This window comes from Lagopus leucura, unplaced genomic scaffold (assembly GCF_019238085.1).
Source record: "Lagopus leucura isolate 7727_CA_CO unplaced genomic scaffold, USGS_WTPT01 Super-Scaffold_100001, whole genome shotgun sequence".
NCBI classification, from domain to species: domain Eukaryota; kingdom Metazoa; phylum Chordata; class Aves; order Galliformes; family Phasianidae; genus Lagopus; species Lagopus leucura.
This window is the reverse complement of record NW_024962262.1, coordinates 13014225-13032575: the sequence shown is the minus strand read 5'-3', so window position 1 is coordinate 13032575 and position 18351 is coordinate 13014225. Positions and strand designations below refer to the sequence as shown.

General features: G+C 36.9%; 1 protein-coding gene across 6 annotated transcripts in view; it reads right to left on the bottom strand.

Moving 5' to 3' along the window:
* The window catches only part of ZC3H13 (zinc finger CCCH-type containing 13), a 44962-nt gene that overhangs the window by 12531 nt on the left and 14080 nt on the right, over positions 1–18351 (bottom strand). For 5 of the 6 annotated variants that reach the window (XM_042866598.1, XM_042866597.1, XM_042866599.1 and 2 more), the window contains 8 exons: positions 13469–13577; positions 10535–10674; positions 9702–9862; positions 8805–9002; positions 7344–7517; positions 3993–4303; positions 2030–2494; positions 1173–1355 (listed from right to left, as the gene is read on the bottom strand). In XM_042866598.1, coding sequence (XP_042722532.1) covers positions 1173–1355; positions 2030–2494; positions 3993–4303; positions 7344–7517; positions 8805–9002; positions 9702–9862; positions 10535–10674; positions 13469–13577 — 1741 coding nt within the window. Of the gene's footprint in view, positions 1–1172; positions 1356–2029; positions 2495–3992; positions 4304–7343; positions 7518–8804; positions 9003–9701; positions 9863–10534; positions 10675–13468; positions 13578–14538; positions 14597–18351 lie in introns of all 6 variants that reach the window. The other variant, XM_042866601.1, reaches the window with a different exon arrangement.

Here is an 18351-nt window from a genome sequence, read left to right as displayed (position 1 = left end):
GGGTATACCAACCTAAGTACTTCAGCTGAATTAAAGAGAGATCAAATACACAGGCTTGCATTTTAAAATCACACTGAAATGTTTCTTTATACATCACCGAACAAAGCACCAACAAGAATCTACCCTGATACCCCCCCAAATGACAAATTTTAAGACACTGGTCTAATCATGGAAACTATGCGTTGACTTGTATCTCTGAATTGGATTTGAAATTAGAAAAAATGATCTAAACAAGGATGAAAATGACAAATTTTATCTCCATTTAAGCTCTTTACCTATTTTTTTCCCCCAAAGGAAAAAAATAGCCCATTCAAAGCATCTTCCCTTCAAGAAACATATTTTGTTGTAGAAACTTGTCTTTACTTCTAAGTTGCTGTTTCTTTTTGTTTGTTTTTAATGAAAAACTCAGTATGATAGGGAAAGTACAAACTAAGTTATTCACTGGGTGTTCGGAAATGGATGATGTGAAAGCTAGTCTGCAAGAGCCGACCTCCCAGGGCACATTCAGACTGCACCATTTTTCAGCTAACATGAGAAAGGAAACCTAGAGAACAGGTCTGCTGAAATTCTGCCTTGAAGACACAAGAGAATCTAGGGCAATAACTTTAACAACCACAAGCAATAACAGACATATTTCAGCAGGCCAAAAAGCATACCACAAAGTAGCACACAAAACATCTCTTTGAAAAACTGAAGGTGAACACCGAGAAAACACCTGTCCTTTACAAAACTCTCTTATTGAGAGAGAAAAAAAATCACTGTAGTTTTATATTTGTTCTTCATAGCTCCTCCTTTCATTTCCATAACATTTTAATTTGCTTGACTTCTCTTCCCTTAAATAGTGAGCAATACAAATGTTCTCCAGAGTGGAACTTGTTACTGAGTTACTCAGAGACAATAGAGTATGCTTTCAGGTGAAAAAGTGTGACATCTTTCATTCTCTGTCTAAAAGAACAATCCTGCATCTTCTTTCCATGATAACTGGTATCTGTACCATCTTTACAGGTTACCCCTATCGATGAATTTAATTTGAAGTATAGGATTAATATTAGCGCGTAGTTATTTATGAATTAGTAGTGGGAGGAGGTGGAAATAAAGGATGTCCACCTTCATACATACACTGTGTGTGTGTAATACATATCTATGTGTGTGTAACATATGCATTAAAATACCTCTTTCTCTGTTGTCCCGCCTGTCCCGTTCACCATGCCTTCTTTCAAAGGAGGAATCCCTTGCTTGGTCTCGACTGTCGTAGCGATCCCGATCAGGGTAGCTACTCCTTGATTCCCAACTGTCATGGTAGTTTCCACTACTGCTGTGACCATCAACCTGGGATCCTCTAGTCCCCCGACTTCCTAATAGTGATGTAACAATATAAAAGATGAGTTCTCACACATATGGAAATCCATTCATGTTGTACTCTAACTGTAGTATCAACGTTTCATCAAACTGTTCAACATAGTGCATCAAACTTTCAAAAATACGGTCAAAGTTTAAAATTTCCCCCTTTTTTTCCTCTTTATCAAAGAAGAAATGGAGATGGGGAAGAAATATGGTCTACACAGCTGTTTTTGAGAAAATAAAATTGCTGTCCAGTACTTGGAGACGTGCTGTTCCCTACTAATCTACTACACATCTTCTTGTTGCTTGTGGCCCATGAGAAAACCCAGGGTTGGGCAACAACAATCTAGAATCATCTGGATTGTTGCATGGACTCAAGTTTGTTTTAAACCAATATGGCAGGATACCAGTGTCACGTCTCTTTTTTAACAAAGGGAGAAAGCAAAAGGGCTATAATTTTAATCAATCCTTCTAATTTAATAACAAAACAACTGAACATAACTTAAAAGGATGAACTATTTGTTTTTTGTATTATATGTATGTATGTTTTTGTATTATATAATATTATATTATTATATGAACTATTTGTATTTAGTTTCCATATGTCTTGTCAAACAAGGTAATACAGATGTCAAGATTCAATCTCCAATGATAAAGATGCTTACTGATGTTTTAAATCATGTAATACCTTTGTCAGATAATTCTGGACCTCTGCCTCGACTTCTGCCAGTTCGATCGCTTCTGCTCTCATTTCTGGAATCACTTCTGGAGTCATTCCTTGTTTCAGCACGAGAGCTCTCCTCTCTGCCATGGGACCTTCCATAGCTGCGTGAGTCCTCCTGATACTGGTCATCCTTTTTATGGGCATCCCGACTTTCTCTGTCTCTGTAGTCGTGAGAATCTCGCGTGGAACGTGAGTCTCTTTGATCACGACTATCTTTGTTATCTCTGCTATAATCTCTTGTGTCTCTAGAGTCTCGAGTGTCTCTGGATTCCCTCGTCTCCCTCCGATCTCTGTTATCTCTTGTGTCCCTCCGATCTCTTCCATCACGAGATTCTCTATCGTCTCTATGATCCCTGGAGGTACTCTGCTCCTGGTCATAATCACGATCATCTCTTGTTTCTCTTTCTTTTTCCCTTTTCCCTCTAGTTTCTGTAAAATATTTTAAAAAATGTTATATACCCAACTTAATCAACACAAGCAAAAATTGAGAAGAAACATTAAATCAATATCGTAAAAGTAAACTTCGACATACTCACAGTAAATTAGAATTAATATGGGAGAAGGATAACGGTGATGCTGTGCATCCATCTAAATACTCAATAAGCTCTAAAGATTTTTTTGTGAATTTGAATTTGTACTTTACAAATACTTAGCAATTCAGAAGAGCGTACATATAGTACAAATAAATTTCTAAGACATTAGAAAGAAAGCACACTTCAACAATCTAAAGACAGTTATCATTTTTCTTCCAAACAGAGTTCTTTTCTATTCTACACACACGTACTTTCAGCAAATCTGTGCTATAACTGGACCACCTGCTTTTAAGACCTCAATGCTCTGCTAAAATCTTTTTTTTTTTTTTTTTTGTTTATAATGCTATTGTTCAGGAAAGTGAGTTTATAGTAGGTCTAAAAAAAGCTGACAAATGCAATCTCTGTAATTGATCCCTTGAGAGAAATGGCATGTTTGTCCATTACAAATTGCTCAACCAACTTTACAGACTTCCAGAAGAAACAATTCTTTTTTTTTTTGCATGTACCTCACTTAATGAAAAAGACTTCTGATAAATCTATCAGTGATAACTGGATTAGCATTTAGGTACCTCACAGAAATGAGCAATAGGTACAAATATCCTCCTGCCACTCAGCTGATCCAGTAGCACAGAATCACAGAATGGCTTGGGTTGTAAGGGACCTCAAAGATCATCTAGTTCCAACCTCCCTGCTGTATACAGGCTTGCCAACCACTAGATCAGACTGCCCAGGAACCCATCAAGCCTGGGCTTGAATGCCTTCAGGGATGGGGCATAGACAGATCTAGAGATAACCCCATGACAGATGGGGCATTCACAGCTTCTCTGGGCAGTCTGTTCCAGCACCCTCTGAGTGAAGAATTTCTGCCTAACATGTAACCTAAACCTTCCCTTTTTCAGTTTAAATTCATTCCACCTTGTCCTATCACTATCTACTTGCACGAAAAAGTCAATCCCCCTCCTGCTTACAAGCTCCTTTCAAGTACATGCAGATAGCAGTGAGGTCTCCCCACAGCCTTCTCTTCCCCAGACTAAACAATCTCAACTCCCTCAACCTCTCACCATAGACGGGGTGCTCCAGCTAATGCTTCTTAAAAATGTAAGATCACTTACCTACTGTCATCATTACTGCTTCACACAAGAAACACCTAAACAGATGCCTACAGGATCTCTTGCATCAGCTGAGCCTACCCAGGTAGTGCCAACAGAGCAATGCCACTGCACAGTCCCCAAAACAAGCACCATCAGCAGAGAATGAATAATACAGCTTTCTGATTATTGTCCTCACCACCTTGGCCACTGGGATAAAGACAATGCCACAAATCGAAAACCAAGGTACAAAATGCAATCTGCAAACAAATAAAAACTGTCCTCAAGTGCTGTTTTTATTCATACCATCCCGCCTCTCGTGGCGCCTGTCATGAGACTGTGAAGTTCGGTCTCGATCGTGCCTTCCCTTTTCTCTTCCAGGGGATCGGTGCCTTGAAGGGCTTCGCTTCCTCTGAGGAGAAGAGGAAGAACGTGGGGGGTAGGGGGAAGATGATCGCCTTGCAGGCGGAGAAGCTGTCCTTTGATAGGAGGGAGAAGGAGTTCTTTTGCGGTGTGGGGAAGGAGAATGTCTTTGAACAGAGGAACCTGACTGTGATGAAGAAGAGTGATGTCTAGAGGATATGGGAGAATGACGCTGGCCAGATGGAGAAGCAGATCTGCAAGAAAGGGTTACAAAAGTTAAATTACTAGACCTTACTTAAACTCGAGGGATTACATTAAATTGTGCATTCTCTATCCTCTGTCTGCTGGAAACAAGTTCTATTTCTTATTAAAAAGCACTGATCTTCAAACAGTTTAGACTTGTATTCTAGAAACTCATACATGTATCTACTTAAAAGTTGAACAAACATGAATGTTACAAGCAGCAAAATCTTTTACTTTATAAATAAGAAAAAATATACAGTAAGTTTCTCTCACCTTGGAAATCCCATAGCTTAACTAAATTCCATTTACAGAACAGTGAACGGATTTCCTCAAAATGTGTTACCACATGCACATCCAACACAGACACATAAAGGCTTCAAGCCTTTGAGCTCAGCAGCAGCTGTTTTACCTTATCAGCATCTAAGCAACTTGCAAGTGTCTTTTCACAGGAAATACACGTTGCACTTAATTCCCAGCTCCCTTCTACTTCACAAGATTTCAGAGACTCCAAACAGAAGAGCAGGAGTCAGAATAACAGTGCATTTTCAAAAAAAATCACTTAAGTAATTTACTTTATGCTTTTAAATGTCTTTATAGTGTCAGTAACTTTAAACAAATCTCCAGATCTTACAGATGAATTTCTCAGTTTCAGGTGACTCACAAAGGAAGGACTACTTTACCAAAGGCAAGATCTTCCCTACAATATTCCACAATAGCCCAGCAGGTTGTAGTTGGTAGAGATTCATATGTAATACGAGTTTTGCTGAATATCTTGAAAATGTCACAAGAAATTATTCTCAGTGGGATAGCTGATGTCAACTGGACTCTAAATAGAATAAGCTCCAGAGTGCTTCAGGTTAGCAGGCTTTCAGCATGTCAAGTTGCTCTCGAGAAGCTAAATTAACAGCCATCAATGCTGCTCAGCAATAGATCTCATGGCTAAGGCCATTTTCTAATAGACTAAGACTGTGCAGGTAAAAAGATTCTTCTCATGTCAAGAACAGTGGAACGATTCAGCTTCCAAGGAGCAAAGCTCTGGGAACAGAATGCTAAGTGTAGTCACTGGTGATCTGAGACAGGAACCCAAGTCTGTATGGAAGTCTTTTTTGGGTAAAAAACATGGTGGGAATCTGCTATTAATATCAGCATTTCATCCTCCTAGTTAATGTCAATGACTCAAAAAAACTGAAAAACTGAAAGAAAGGAAGGGATGAGACAGAAAAATAAATAAAATCAGCCTTTGAAGATATTTAACGGAAAAAGGCTGAAGAATAGGTTGCATCTGTTTTTTGATTTAATGTGTACTGCGTCTACAAGTCTGTACGCTTGCAGAAAGATACTGCCAGGCCTGGAAACTATCCCACTAAGATGCATCTATGATGGTCAATGCCAGAGACTATTTGTAGTACTCAAGAGCAGGCTAAGAATTTGCATCTCTTTATCTGAATACATAAAACTGCATAGGATCCAGCTGATGTATTTTTGTAGATTAGGGACGCCTGAACATCTCCAGACTGTCTGATATCCTGGATCTTTAAGTGTAGCCTCTTTTGTCTGAAAAAAATAAAAATCCTGAAGGTCTCCTGTGCATGCTACAGGTAAATATTCTTCATGGATGGCAGGAAATAGTAAACTCAAATTTCTCAGTCTCTGTAAGTGTATATCTGCACTGGCTGTAGCTTGCTATCACAAGAGGGAAGGCCTGACTACTGAGGGCAGAGGACTGATTCCTGAGGGAACATGTAGTCCTGTATGCCACTAAGATGATAATTTGTTCACATGGTTGCATACAATCGAAACAGATGGCTGGAAACCAGTAGCAAAGCTCCCAAAGTGCTCAGAAAGTATAACACAGTCAGAGCCAGAACTGAGAGAATCTGATTTCATGACTTACCATCTTTACATTTACTTTTCACTGGAGACAAGCAGAATGTTTCAAACATGTTTCCTTCTCTCTAACAGAAGGCCTACTGTTTCTCTGTTTAACTCCATTCCACAATACTTCAAATGTCTGCATAAATCCCCATATGAATAGTGAGAAATAAAACACTGTAACAGGCTAGAAGTGGGGAAAGGGGTGCTTCAGAGGTGTTTATCAGTATCCTTACTACTGGCAGCTGCATGGGGAAATAGGATGCTCTACTCCCTTTCCAATAAACAGGCCAATTTGGAGAAAGTCTCCATCAATGATGCCTAGATTAATAAGCTGAGTAACCACAGCAGCAAGAGCTTGCTTACAACTCTTAGGATAGTTCAACAGATGTCACATATATTCACGCTGATGAAGCAAGAAAAATAAAGCCCATCTGGTATCCTTCCCATACCCTTCCAAATAGAAGCATGGAAAATAAGGATACCTTCTATTCCATTACAAAGATTAGGGATACAGTATTTAGCACTACCATTCTGAATTACAACTTAGAAATTCTTTAAGACTTAAATAAGAAGCTTTCTCCCTTTCCTTTTTTTAAAAAAGTTGTAACTTTTTCCAGGGTGGAAAAGATTTTTTCCTAAGTTGCCTAGAATTAGCAGAAATTGTGTCTTATCTGAAGGGTCTCTGAAATGGTCCTTAAACTGTACTGTTTAGTTAGCTGCCTTTGCTTTTCAAGAAAGATAGAGCCAAGATTATTAAGTGCATCATCATATCCATTTCAGAATGCTGAAATTCTGCTCCTTCCCCAGTTCCAAGATACATTCCTCACATTTTTTGCTTTCCAATGAAGGAGAAGAAGAGGAAAAAAGGTTCCTAAATGATCACAGACTGAGCACATCTCATATCAGACTTGTGAAGTTCCACTTAAAGCCAAAATATCTGAGAGGAACTGATGAATGGAAGCCTGCACAACGACTTGTGCTTCTGACATGACAAGTACTTTCCATGCAGTACTTGCACAAACAAACAAAAACATAAAAAAGCCTCTGAGTTCCATTTTTTGAGGCAACCACATACCCACAAATAGACACCCATGAACAAGCAGTCAAAGCAATGGAGGAAATTTCTCAACGAGAACTAATAGGGGAGTAATCTATGCAGCTGAACACAACACTCACCTGCGAGAGGGTGAGAAGTTATGCTTGTGAGTAGTTGATTTCACCGGAGCTCGTGAGACTTGTCGTCGCCTCGCAGCAGGTGGTGAATACTCCCTGGAAGGAGAGGAATTACTGCCAGAATGATCTGCAGGACTGGGAGAACGCTTCTGTCTATGGGAACCTTCAGAAGGATCTCTGGGAAACATAAAGAGCAGCTTGTTCAACAGGCGTAACAACACTTTAGTGCATTTCTATGAGAGAGCTTTTACTCACAAGATCAAAAATTACCCTTAAAGAAGGGTTAGTTCCATCTGTAATTCCATATATGAAATTACCTTAAAGCTAGCAGAATTATGGAATGCAAGATGTTCACTAACCAATGAATTCTAAAATTCAGAATTATAAGACAGTAAAATGAAAACAGGCTTGTAATTTTATCTAACATTTCAGACAGTGGTGAAACAAAACTTCTATCAGTGGAGACTTATCTTGTTGCCTGATACAAAATTTTCTGTAATGTTAGTATTTTATTTAAGAAGACTCAGATACTTTGAAACACTAATCACATTTTCTAACAAATGAAAGATCTCTCTGAACCTTCATTTATTTCACTTACTGCACTCCATGAAGATTTCACATTAATTTTTATAGTAAGAAAGGTCAATGAAAATCCAGTACTGAAATCAAAGGCTGCAGTCAACACAGCAATACCTGATTATAGTAAATCCATGAGCCTCTTGACCCTTTCAGTACTACCTTAGTTTTCTATGGTTTACAACCTTCCAGTAATGAAGCTGGCAAACACGGGCAAAATAATATATTTCAAAATATATATATATATATATTTATTAATTAATAATACACAATTTAGTGGTCTTCCATTCCTAAGTCTTTGCTGTGCTAGTTACCACAGCAAGCACGTACAAATATGTACTACTCTATTTTTATCAAGGCAACATAAGGCTTAAAAATGCAAATGTTATATTTATCAACTATTAAAGTTGACACATGACAACCATGCTTCAAAAGACTAAGGGAATAGTCCTATCAGTCCACCATTTGAGATATATACATATATATATGTATGTGTAAGTGAAGAAATTGCAGAATTCCAACAGACTTCTTCAGAAATGCTTTCTAACAACCCAAGTCTAAGGGTGCCACTAACAATTTAGAAAGATACTAGTCCTCTAAGATTTCAGAAAAGCAGGCAAGCAGACAAGCAAATGATTTGATAAAGATTTTGGCAAATGAATTACTTCATTCATGAATGTCCAACTTCCTGAATAACAATAAAATTTTCCAAAGAGCATTTGAGAAACTTCTTGTTATGTATCTTAAACCTGCCAATATGTTACAGTTTATCTATCCATCGAGGTAGCACATTTAAAATACTTAACCAGGACCAAAATACTTTATAAAAGATAACTTTAAAAGCAAGGTTACATTAAGTTTAAAAGCTAATAACGTAACATAACTTACCTCTGCTTCTCTTTTTTCTCTTTGTGCCTTTCAAAGTCACGCCCTCTCTCTTTCACCTCCCTTGTCTTTTCATCTAAACGTTCTTTGCCTTTATGCTTTTCTTTGTGTTTTTTTCCTAAGGAAGTTTCCTCTTGTACTGGAGGAGGAGGACTTGGGGTACGAGGACCTTTCTTTTTACTCTGATTACTTTTAGAACTCCTAGAGATAAATTAAAAAGAAAATAGAGTGCCAACTACTTCAAATAGTGACTTTCCAGATGTTGTCAGGAAAAGTTAAAATGGAAAGGGCTTTGCAGCTTTTAAGATAGGATTCACCACTCCATTAGCAAGCAGTGCTCGATAACTTGACTGAAGGGTACAAATTCACACTGAGCTCTGCAATTTATAACCTTTTACTTCTGAAACAAGTAAGCAAAAATAGAAACTGCTCCCATTCAGACAGAATTGTTTTCAGCAGTTGCAATGTCCTCACATGAACTGCGCGTATCACAAGATCAGAACTCTGCAATATCTGGTCTGCTTAGACTCCCCACTCTTCAGTGCAATACATCACACACATACAGAAAATAACTTAAAGAACTCATATCGTAGATTTAAAGTTAACTACCTGACTCAGCACAAAGCATCATCTACCTGTTCTGAAATACGTATCTCACAGTTCAAAAACTTTTACATCCTTTTTTCATATAAATGATCCCTGACATAAACGTACAAAGCAGCTGCTGCCACATATTACAAGTCAATAACACTATCTCTGTTCTACTCCCTAACAAGAAGTATCATTTTGAGAAGTTCAGAAAGGAAAGAAAATTAAAAACTGCACTGATTATGAGAAGCTCAGTAACAAAAATTAATAGAGTTATCTGCTTCCATATTCTCCCAAGACGCATCTACTGACCTTTGCTGATCCAAAAGTGGGGAAGATACAGTAGATGCCTTCTTCTCTTTCTTACTAGCCGAAGAGGAAGACTTTGGACTAGACCTTCGTTTTGGAGACTTGCTAGACTTTCTTGGTGATGGCGATGGTGATAATTTAGACCTAACCATCTCTGGAGAAATCTTGAGGAAAAGAGTACATTAAACAATAAAATGCTGACGCTCAAAAGCTTTGCTATATGCTGATATAGATCAAATATGTAAATAACAGTCTAGATGTGAGACCTTAATCATTTACACATCTACTTCAAATAAACTAACCAGAGATTTCAAAAAAGATGACATAAAATACGAGGGAAGAGAAGATGATGCACTGCAATACATTAGAAAAATGTATTAGTAGAAGATTATAATCAGTACAATCCCAGTTAGCAGCCAAGTTTTTCCAATGGACTATCAGATTTAAAAAAAAAAAAAAAAAGCAGAAAAAAAACCTTCCCAAAAATAAGGGTTCTCAGCAACCTAGTAACAGCTTTGCATCTGTCACTCTACTTTCCTCTTACACGAAAAGGAACTTTGTGTAAGTTATGCCTTGTGTTTTCGTCTACATATTATCTCCATTAAAGGTGTCAAGTCATTCAATTGCAGTTTCTCACTGGCTGAGAAGAAAACTTGGCTATAGTGCTATATGATTGAGCAGATACCTGCAAGCGACATCCAATTAACATGCCAAGTTATACACATGCCACTTATTTACTACTGTGTAACACAGCAGAGTATTTGTCCAGAAGCTCAGGTCTTCCAGAAAACAAATCCAAAGTTTTTTTTTTAATTTTGCATTTACAGAATACAAACCTCCTTTTTAATGACAATCTCCTCTCGTTTCTCCATGTTTTCCTGTTCCAACTTCATGAGTTCTCTCTGAATCTTTTGGCGCTTCATTTCCAAAGACAGCTCATGATCATAATCATAGTTAACATCTCCATTATCAGAGTCTTTATTTAAAATAAAAAGGCAAATAGATTAACAAACTGATTACATAGGAAATAAATAATATCACTTAGCATACCAGATGCCAAACATAAATGTCAGCTTCTTTCAAGCATTACCTAAATGCATCAATAAACCAAATCTCTCCTCAAATTATCCCTATGAACGTGAAATAAATGCAGTTATTACCACACACCTTAACCATTTATTTCTATTTCAGTAACAAAAATATCTAAAATGAGTGTTTTCACAAAGATAAAAAATACACGGAGCCCTATTTAGTTGGGAAATCTGACATGAAGTGGTTTTAAATAGTAATGTTCTATACTAGAGCTTTCTGTTTAATAAGGTATCCCACAAAACAATTGATACCCTTGTTTAATTACATCTACACACTCACTTTAAAATAAAAGGATGGTCTGCATGACCTCTTTCACATCATTACTACCTGCCTTTCACATTAAAAAAAAAAAACCTCTCAATTTTCATTAAGTTCTTAGCAGTTCATATCACACCTTTAGTGCCACAAAACTGATATCTTGTTGAAAAAGTAAGCAGTTTTACTCACTCTGATTACTTTCCTCATTTTGTTTATTGTTACTTAAGCCTGATGTTCAAAAAGCACTTTGATAAAATAACCTTCAGAAAAGAAGATATCCCATTAAGCATCCATTAGCTTTCACTCCTCTTCTGACACAGGAACTACATAGAAGTTTTTGCAATAATTATTTTCAGTCTGCTAATTTCCTTCTTGTGTCTTGAATGCATAAGAAGAGCTTACAGAAAGCTGCAATTCTTAACAGCACACATCCCTTCCCAGTCCATCAATTCATTTATATAACACTCAGTGTTAAAAGACAGTAATTATACTTTATCCATCAGACACTACACCTATGATTAACATCATTTTTAAAAATTCAAAACTCTCAAGCTGTAAATTTCAACATGTATGAATTAAGATATTCATGCTACATATATATACATACATAGAAATAGAAGTTTTTATGTTGCACTTTTTTACTTGGATTCTTATTTCCATACCTACATGTCATACAACAATGCTTCTTAAATCACTCTGAAAATTCCAGTTTAGAAAGGAGTGGAAATATATTATGGCTAGTTTGGTTAGAGAGGGAAGGCTTCACTGAGCACAACATTTCTATGGACCCCATGTGAGTTATAAAGGTAACAACAGAACAAACCATCATTAAGACCTCTCAGAACTACATTTAAGGAGAGCCTCTATCACCTTATTCTTTTAATCACCTGACAACTTCTGTCAATACACATCTTCACATATTCTACTCCAATAGTGTCTCAGAAACAATATTTGCAACACCTAGAGCCCAAACAATAGAAAAGCCACCTACTTAATGAAATTTACACAGGAGCACCATCTCAAAAATAACTTATAGTGTACTTCACTGCTAATAGATTCATTGTATCTGAATTTGAGTAATTTCCAGGAAAAAACCTGGAAATTACCTTTTTCAGAAACACAAATGACCACTTGGACTATTAAATGTTTATTTTCTACAGTTACTGAACCTTGATTTTCCACATTACAATACAGTACCAGACAACTGATCATTAATCAAATAACAGTTACATTTATATAGTTAGCTAAAATAATTTTCAAGGTATCAGAAAAGGTAAACCCCATTGTCTGAAGATTTCTAATTTGAGAGATACGTGGTTATGTGTAAATTTTAGGCATCTTAATTTAAATGACAATCATATGTCTCTTCCCTTGTTGAATAATATATTCCTCCTCCCTCCCAAATGTTTAATTCAATGTATTTTGTTTAGAAAGGCTCTGTGACTCTGCATTTTGTTTCTAGCATATGGAGCTTCCAGCTAAACATAAAGCAAAAGCGCTAAGCATCCAGACATTTGTGTATTTTGGAAAGGTTTGGGGTTGACACAACATGTATCTAATACAACTACTGATATCGAATATCCTTCTCTATAGAAGAGCTATACATTCTCCAGAAAAAGGACTGTTTCTTTGTTTGCCATCACAACCTTTTGGTAGAAAGAATCCCCAGAGGTGAATCGGAATCCCTCCAGCCCCTCTCCATTGTCTTGCAATGTTGTAACTACTGCTGAAACACCAATGCTTGGAAATCACATAAACAACACACTATTAGACACTGCCATAATTTCAGCATCTAACAGAAGGGAAATGGAAAACAGAGAAGTGAGAAAGCAATACAGATTTTCCCTCGACTGTCTGCATAGTAAATAGATTAATATTATCAACACCAAATACAAGAAAATCACCTTCAACCACAGTCCCTACACTCGTAACACAGAACTCCTAACACTCTCCAAGTATTTACAAAACATGACTAGTTCATAAAATGCTACCTTGAGCTGCTGTTATTTTAATTGAGCCCTTTACAATCAGCTAGTTGACAAACATCATGCAAAAACAAAACATCCCTGCTGATTTCAAAGGAGTCCTGCTTTCTTCTCACTGACCAGTTTCAAGATCATCTTGGATTCTCCCATTAATCCAAAGACAAAAGGCTCTGCCATAGAATAGACAGTAGCAAAGTTCCGTGTTGTCTGAGGAGTCAAAACAGCATGTTTTTTAAAATAAGTTGGTTTTACTATTACAGCACTCCAACTCTGATTGCTCCTTTGCTCTCCTCCAGCAATGAATCTTAGTGGCTACTGCATAGAAGTACCCTGCTTAGAGACTGACTCTTCATAACCATTTCTGCCTTACATACAGCCTTGCAGATCTTGCAATTCTTTGAATGGCAGTGAGATGATTAGTTTAATTTCCCTTACCTTCTCTATTTGCTTCCCAATCTCCATTTTCCTCTTCGCTTTCTGGTGTTCTCTCCTTTGTAATTTTGATATCTTCCTTTTCTCTGTGTCTTCCTCGTGAAGACTCTTTCTATAAGGGAAAAACACTGCATTAGAGTAAACAATTTTATTTTTAAAAGAAGCCTGAAGAAGCAGGTACATTTTACACGGTATTTAGGCTGTTCCTTTTTTTATAGCACAAAAAGCATTTTCCCCTTTAGCTTGTTGACCATATACCTTTTCAAATAAGCAGAGAATCCACAGGCAAAATATTCTAAGGCAATTTTGTATAATCAGTATGCAAATAGCAGATCGGGAAAAGAGAGAAAAAGGGATTTGTCAAATAAGGTTTACAGGCAGGGCAAGAATCAAGCATGTGCCAGAAAATCAAGTTTAAAATAGGAATCAAAAGAACAGATCAGGCTCTTAAAACCATAAGTTTAACAACATTAAGAGTTCTCAGCTGTAAATAAGAATGTCATATGAAAGGAAGATGACCTTTAGAGAAGCTGAACCACTTAGCTTGGGAGGATTAACAACGTGGGGAGGGAAAAGAGAGAGGCTGGCAGAAGGAAGGGGGAAAAACAAAACAAAACAAAACAAAACAAAAGCAACACACTGGAATGAGGTTTTCTTGAAAGCTTTATCTTTGCTCATTGGTCCAGTGTTACAGGCCAAGCCTATCGCAATAGCACTCACTTCACATCTGGCTAAACAGCACGTGGTATATAGGACCATGATGGTCCTATGGATACCTAAGGCTGTCAGAGACTATTCTTGAAGGAAACAGTTTCAAAAGACAACTGGACCTGTGCTGCTTTCCTCACCCCCCTGCATTCCAGTAGTAAAGCATCATTGCCTCTACTGTATCCACACTGTAAATAATCTATCTGGACTCAAGCCAAGTACAAGACAAATTCTTTTAACTGTATGCAACAAAATAATAATAATAATAATAAAAAGAATATTCAAGCATAGAAGGCTAATTTATTATACAGGAAACCAGAAAGAGCAATTAATGAAAGCCTGCCCCACTCCCCTTTTCTTCTCACCTCCCACAGTGTTTTCTTTTGTCTTTTGGGGATTCTTCAGCGCTGGTACGTTGGATCCCTTATGTGAAGGAAAAGGAGATGCCTGAGAATTTCACTAGCTATTCCCTATTGGGACTTGAGCCATTACTTCATTTAAACCCTTAACAGCACCTTAGAGACACAGTGAGGAAATAATACAGTATCACGGAGAGTCAATCCTCAGTCAATACAATTAAACTATTCCTTTATTTCTTTAACAATGTCAAACTCTAGCCTAATTACATAAACAATGACAGACTAAGTACTGTGTTTATTTTCCCTAGTAAACTGAAATGCACAGTTACCCTCAAACCTTTCTTCTTGATGCATTATGTCATATTCAAAGCCTTAAAGGTTTTGAAAAACTGAGCATTTACTAAATAATACAGAGGAACTTCTCATTAAAGAACTACCTTGTGTCAAGTGTAATTTAAAGCAGCTTCTACAGTGAGGACAAGAGAGATTTTCATCACTTTACGACAGGTTCTCTAAAAGGATGCACACAGTCCTAACCTACCAGGTCACACTGATTTCCAACATCAGCACAACATGGGCCAACAGCATTCCAGTCTAAGTGCAAAAACCATACTAAGCTCCAAAGCAACTTACTTGAAAAAACAACAACAAAAAAATGACTCATGAGATTTGAAGTTTGCAGCTTTATCAACAAGTCTCTCCTTCAGCAATTCTTTTTTTGCTTAAAGCACTTTTGTTTTACTAGCTCTGCTTGAAGGCTGAATGTGTTCTACTAAAATGCTTATGTTTGCTATATAATCCAACTAATTCTTATAATTACAATAATAGACATTAATTCTTAAAAACACCAGGTTCTATTAACTCAACACTATTCGGTACCAGCAAACCAGCATGTCAGGATACTCCTCATAGATACTAACTTTAAAAAACATCTCAAGGCCAACTCACAAAGCAACATGCCACCAAAGAACCTGCAGTTTCATCAAAATGTTTCAAGAACAACTTAAAAGTCCAAGTTAGCAACCATACAGCACCGGTACGTATCTCACCTACATCTCCAAACTTTAAAACCCAACCCAACATACTGAAACAGCTTTTATTTTCTCCTTTCAGTGGACAGATTCAGTAGCAGCAACAGTGGGAAAATCATACTTCTAAAAAAGAACCAAGAACAAAATCATCTATGTAAGGAACTTTATTAAATACTGAATGTAGGGGAAGGGAACAGACAAGTTTTATGTAAGCATGCTATTTCACAAGTCAGCACAACTGCATCTGAGCCCGTCCATATGCTCAACAACTTGAGTTTAATTGTCAGGAGAAAATACTCTGGTAGCACTGCATCTTGAAAAAAAAAATATCTGAGCTTAAAAACTGAGTATATTTTCCCAGGGCACACAGTTGAAGCATTGAAGTTATGATGGTTTAAAACACATTCACGTTTTCTCATGGAATAGTCTTCAATATATTCCTTTTACGGTAGTTGTTTTACTTACAATGAATTTCATTCCCTCACACTATGGGTGATACTAGCTAATAAGCAAATAATTCATTCATATCCTTATAGGCATTCCTGTACTTTACATCATTTTTTCTCTTTCCCTTACAAAGCAAGAATAAAGTAAATCGATCTCCTAAAGGACAAAAGCATGTCTTTCATTTGAAGATACTACATCCACTTCTGACACATCTGCAAACTACTTTTCTGCAGACTCTGAAAAAAACCTCCATTTACTGGAAGAGAAACATTAAACCTTTAGAGTATTTAATTAAAAAAAAAGAAAAAAAATGGGCTTAAGTTGAATCAGGGGAGGTTAAGGTTGGATATGTGGAAAAATTTCTTCTCTAAGAGTGGTGAGCCAGTGGCACAGGCTGCCCAGGGAGGCGGTGGAGTCACCATCCTTGGAGGTGTTGAAGAAATGTTTACATGTTGTACTGAGAGACAAGGTTTAATGGGAAATACTGGTGGTAGGTACATGATTGGACTGGATGATCTTGGAGTTCTTTTCCAAACTTGGTGATTCTACGATTCTCTAAGCGTAGACAATAATTTAGAAGACCTTGACTATGCTGTTTTCAGGTATATGCTCAAAGTTAAACTACTCACGTGTTAAACAGGTGATTACATTTAACGTTGAACTTCAGAATAAAGGCTACTCAAGAAAAAACAAAAAAACACATTACAACTGAATGCTATGAGATTTTATTAAATTTAACATCTACTGAAGTTGAAGTTCCACACTTCCTAAGACATAATTGGCACTCGACAGCACAAGACTTGAGGTCTACTTCAAGTTCCCACTACAGCCAAAGGACTATGGCCAAGCACTAAAGGACTCATTCAGTCCGCAAAACATGCCTCTAGTCATTAAGTGGTATTTTGCCAATGCTGACAGAGAGAACATTTAAAAGGCTCTCACCATCTACAGTTCTTACAAGGCAGGAGCTTCAGTTTAAGCCTTGTCACTACACATACGTACAGCAGCATTACAAACTAGCTCAGAAGCGCCTATTGCTTTAATTCTAGAACAAGCTATCATGTATATACCTATATAATCTTTTGGTTAAGTACAATACTATTTTACTCTACGCATAATATATCTTCATATTGAAAACTACTACTATACAACATAAACACACATGAAAATGAAGCTTCCCTGAAATGAACAGATAGATTCCATTTCGGAGATGGAGGACAATGCTGACTTCCATTTCCAGTGTAAGTATTCAAAAGCCAGTGACAAAAAGCATAGATATGAAACACACGATACACATTCTGTACAAAAACCTTTCCTAAATGAAAATTACGTTCTTCCCACTGTTCCCCAAATGACACAGATCTCCCAGAAGTTGCTTTACGTAACACTTCAAATACTCTAGTGAAACTACCTTCTTGTAATTTAGAGAAAAACTCAACATTCAATATCAGAATTTCCAACTAAATACTGTAATAGTGAGAATCTTTCCTAATTCTTTGTACCATATTTGACACACTGACATGCAAAACTGAAATAATTCTCAATACAAACTTAAGAATCAAGAAAACTCTTGAGATCACTGTGGTTATCCAAGTAATATAGTATATTGTCTCTGAAAGTAATAGTACAAGACATGAAGAAATAATAAAGGATATATTTTATAAGCTGCCCATATAGGAATTTTCTTTCTAAGTGCATACAGATTTTACTGGTTATCTTATGTCTCGAAACAACATGAAAACTCTTTTCTTGGGGAAGATTTTATACTAGTTACACTGTCTCAACTTTCTGTGGAACCTATTCAGGTTTTTGACTGTATCTCCTGGAAACCAGGTAGAACTATTATATATAATATAAATAGCATATCCCCTTCAAATTTGCCATTGTTTCTACTAGGACAAAGTATGAGCAAGACGCACCTAGTTTACATTCTCTCAATCATACATTATATGCATTCACAACATCTCCTTTCTTCTATTCTCCAGTCTCCTTCTCACTCCTTGCCCACTTCCAAAAGACCTTTGACTGTATTGTCTCGCATACAGGTGATCATAATGAAACAGCATTTCAAATAAAACTGGACCATTAATTCCTACAGCACAATATTAATCATTTTCTATTCCATTTTTATATACCTGAGTTCTTGTATCTGCAACTGTGACTGCACTTTGAATAGATGATTTCATTGAGCTGTCCACAATAACTTATTTTCCTACTGGATGATTTCAGTGATTTTCAAAAAATTTATTCACCACTTCTTTGTATTAAATACTTCCCTTGCTGTGCACTGCATGGCACTCGCCAATACCACGTTTCATCCGCCATTGTACTGCCAAAAATC